Genomic DNA, 2,691 nt, shown 5'->3' with positions numbered 1-2,691 from the left:
TTAGCCCCTCCATGCGATTGTTGATTTCCCCTTTTGGCAATTTCCTTTTCTGCCCTCATCCTTTTCTTGCATATGATGTGAGTTGGACAGGTGTCCTATCAGGTTGTTGTGCTAGACTATGAATGTGGATATGCTAGAAGCTAATACTAAGAATAATTGTCATCTCTAGCTGATTTAATCGAATGCTGAGAGTAAATAAGCATGAATGGGGGATGTTGACAACATAAATATCTGCAAAGTGAGGTTTTATGCACCCTATAATTTTCTAGGGGTTCAATACTGCAATTTTTTGCAGGCTGCCTGTAATTGTGTGCTTATCAATTTACGCCATCTATTTTGGAATATGGATATATAATCGGGAGTGATACAGCTGATTTTGTCTTTACCCCTTGATGAGGCAAACATGCATATATTTAAAATTATGTGGATGAAATGTTTAACAACAAATTACTGCCCCTTGCATGAATATTTTTCAGTTTTTATATTTGGCTGATTCATTATATGTATAACTTTTTCCTTTCCTTTTTGGTATATTCTTTAGATTGCTCAGGCAACATCTAAACAGATGTCCAAGCGTGATCCACTGAGACCTCTTATGGTTGTCATTGACAATATGTTAGTGAAAATGGTACTTCTGGTTCTTAAACATTTCAATGCGTTGAAATCACTACATATGGTTATTATTGATGCAGTTCACTTTTTATTTTCCTAGTTCAAAGAAGATCCTTCCTTCAAGCCACAAGGGGGTCAGTTGGGAGAAAATGATATGGATTATGATACCGATGAGAAATCAATGGCAACTCTCAGGCGTCATCTTCGGCAAGCTCGCGAAGAGTATTATCGATGCAAAAGGTATAGTTATTAAGTAAACTATTTGCATTCTCCTGGATGAATTATTTCTGTTCTGCATTCTCAATATACTTCTTGCATCTGTCTACATCTGTCTGTGAACACTTCAATGCTTTGTTGTTTTGTTTTATTTGTTTATTTTTTCCTGTTTTCTGCTTATCAATTTTATTTTTGCTCTTTGTTGTGTTTTTTTCATGTAGTTCTAGTTCTTCGCCAAAATTGTTGCTAACTGTTAAGTTTATCTTGTGTTTTTATTCTTTTTCTTGTCCCTTTTTTTTATAGTCACACTCTACCTGTATTTCTACATGTAAGATCACTGACTGCTTCACAGTTTTTTCATGATTTGGCGGTGACACCAGAGATAATACCTTGTTTATTTTTTACCCGATTGCAACCTTTTTCGAACTTAGATCCTTCATCCTTGGACCATTAGAATTTTAGTTTAACACACACACGGTAGGAAACTTGGACAAAATGTCGTTATTACCTGCATCAGTTTTCATTTCATGGCAATTGCCAACATAATCACCAATTTATCATCTATTTTAGCAATCCATGTAGAAAAAATACTGATAAACCATTTGATCTAAAAACTAAAAGCTCAAAACTGTTAGAGAAGGCTCATGAATATCATATAAACATTGTCTCCAACAAATACTATGTAGCACTCCATAACTGTGAGACTGTGATTATCTTCTTGCTAAAATATTTTATGCTCTCTTCTGTTATTGTTTTTGCAGTGAGTACCTTACTTGTGTTACGCAGGCGCTTGAATTGGAAGATACTATAAAGAATTATGAACGACGCAATACAACTGGATGGTTTGCATCTTCTGTATTTCCTTATTGAAGTTGTTTCCTCAGTTTGGATGTTATCAAAAATTTTTATCTTGAAAATTTGCATTTGAACAAGCTATATTCAATATGTACATGACTCTTTCTCTTGTAGACGTCTAACTGAGACATGGGTCCATGCAATTTGAGCTGAATTTAGTATCACATTCATCCTCTGATACACAGTCTTAACCCAAATTTCTAGAGGTCAAAAAGTAAAATGTCATCAAATTTAGAGCATTGATCATATTAACATGACACGATTATAAATCCATTGCTGATCATATCTTTTGATGGTGATCAAAGTCTGCACGAATATTCAATTTACGCATAGTACAAAATGCTTCCATCGATAGTGTTTAGCCTATATCACTAAGTTAACCATCTCTTGTAAAAGCTTAAGTTGTTAGATATGGGCCATATTTATTCATTTCAAGTCTTCATAATGCATGTCCCCTCATGATTTGGCTGGTCATTCTTTCCCGTCCAAGGCCTAACACATTAATTATTTCTTAATAATTGGTCGGCTGCAGGACTTAAACCCTGTTCTTTTGTGTAACCATATGAATTATCCCATCTAAAAATTTAAGCTGTTAGAGAGGAGCCATACGTATTCAATTAAATTGTTCAACACACTAAAGTTTGATTATTCTGTGCTCTCTGTTAGTCTGCTAAATGGTGCCTCTATTAGGTACTGGCAACTGACCTGCCTCTCAAGATAATCTTTGGTTTCCTAGGCTTTGCTCTAGGCTTACTTTTCCTTTTCTTTAAATTTTTGATGAGAAAATATGGAGTTTCTGGGTCCAGTTGCTTCCTTCTTCAATAGACCTTGAGCAGAACTTCAAAATCCTTAGGCTCTGACCTATGCTGATAGGAATCAATTCTGAGTTGTTGTTTAGGTACTCCAGTAGTTTGTGGTGCAAATCTGTGGCCTTTTATGAGGTATCTTTTCTTAGAGAAACTGTTGTTAAGTATGCTGCTATGATTTGATGCATAGAATCTGGTCCCT

At 35.1% G+C, this 2,691-nt stretch overlaps 1 protein-coding gene across 1 annotated transcript in view; it reads left to right on the top strand.

The window, feature by feature from the left end:
- LOC111376279 overlaps window positions 1-2,691 on the top strand; it is a 24,082-nt gene that overhangs the window by 14,830 nt on the left and 6,561 nt on the right. The window contains exons 5-7 of the mRNA XM_022999228.1: window positions 542-628; window positions 713-852; window positions 1,590-1,695. Coding sequence (XP_022854996.1) covers window positions 542-628; window positions 713-852; window positions 1,590-1,695 — 333 coding nt within the window. The remainder of the gene's footprint in view (window positions 1-541; window positions 629-712; window positions 853-1,589; window positions 1,696-2,691) is intronic.

Source organism: Olea europaea, unplaced genomic scaffold, assembly GCF_002742605.1.
Source record: "Olea europaea var. sylvestris unplaced genomic scaffold, O_europaea_v1 scaffold1481, whole genome shotgun sequence".
In the NCBI taxonomy this organism is placed as follows: domain Eukaryota; kingdom Viridiplantae; phylum Streptophyta; class Magnoliopsida; order Lamiales; family Oleaceae; genus Olea; species Olea europaea.
This window is presented reverse-complemented; position numbering and strand designations above follow the sequence as displayed.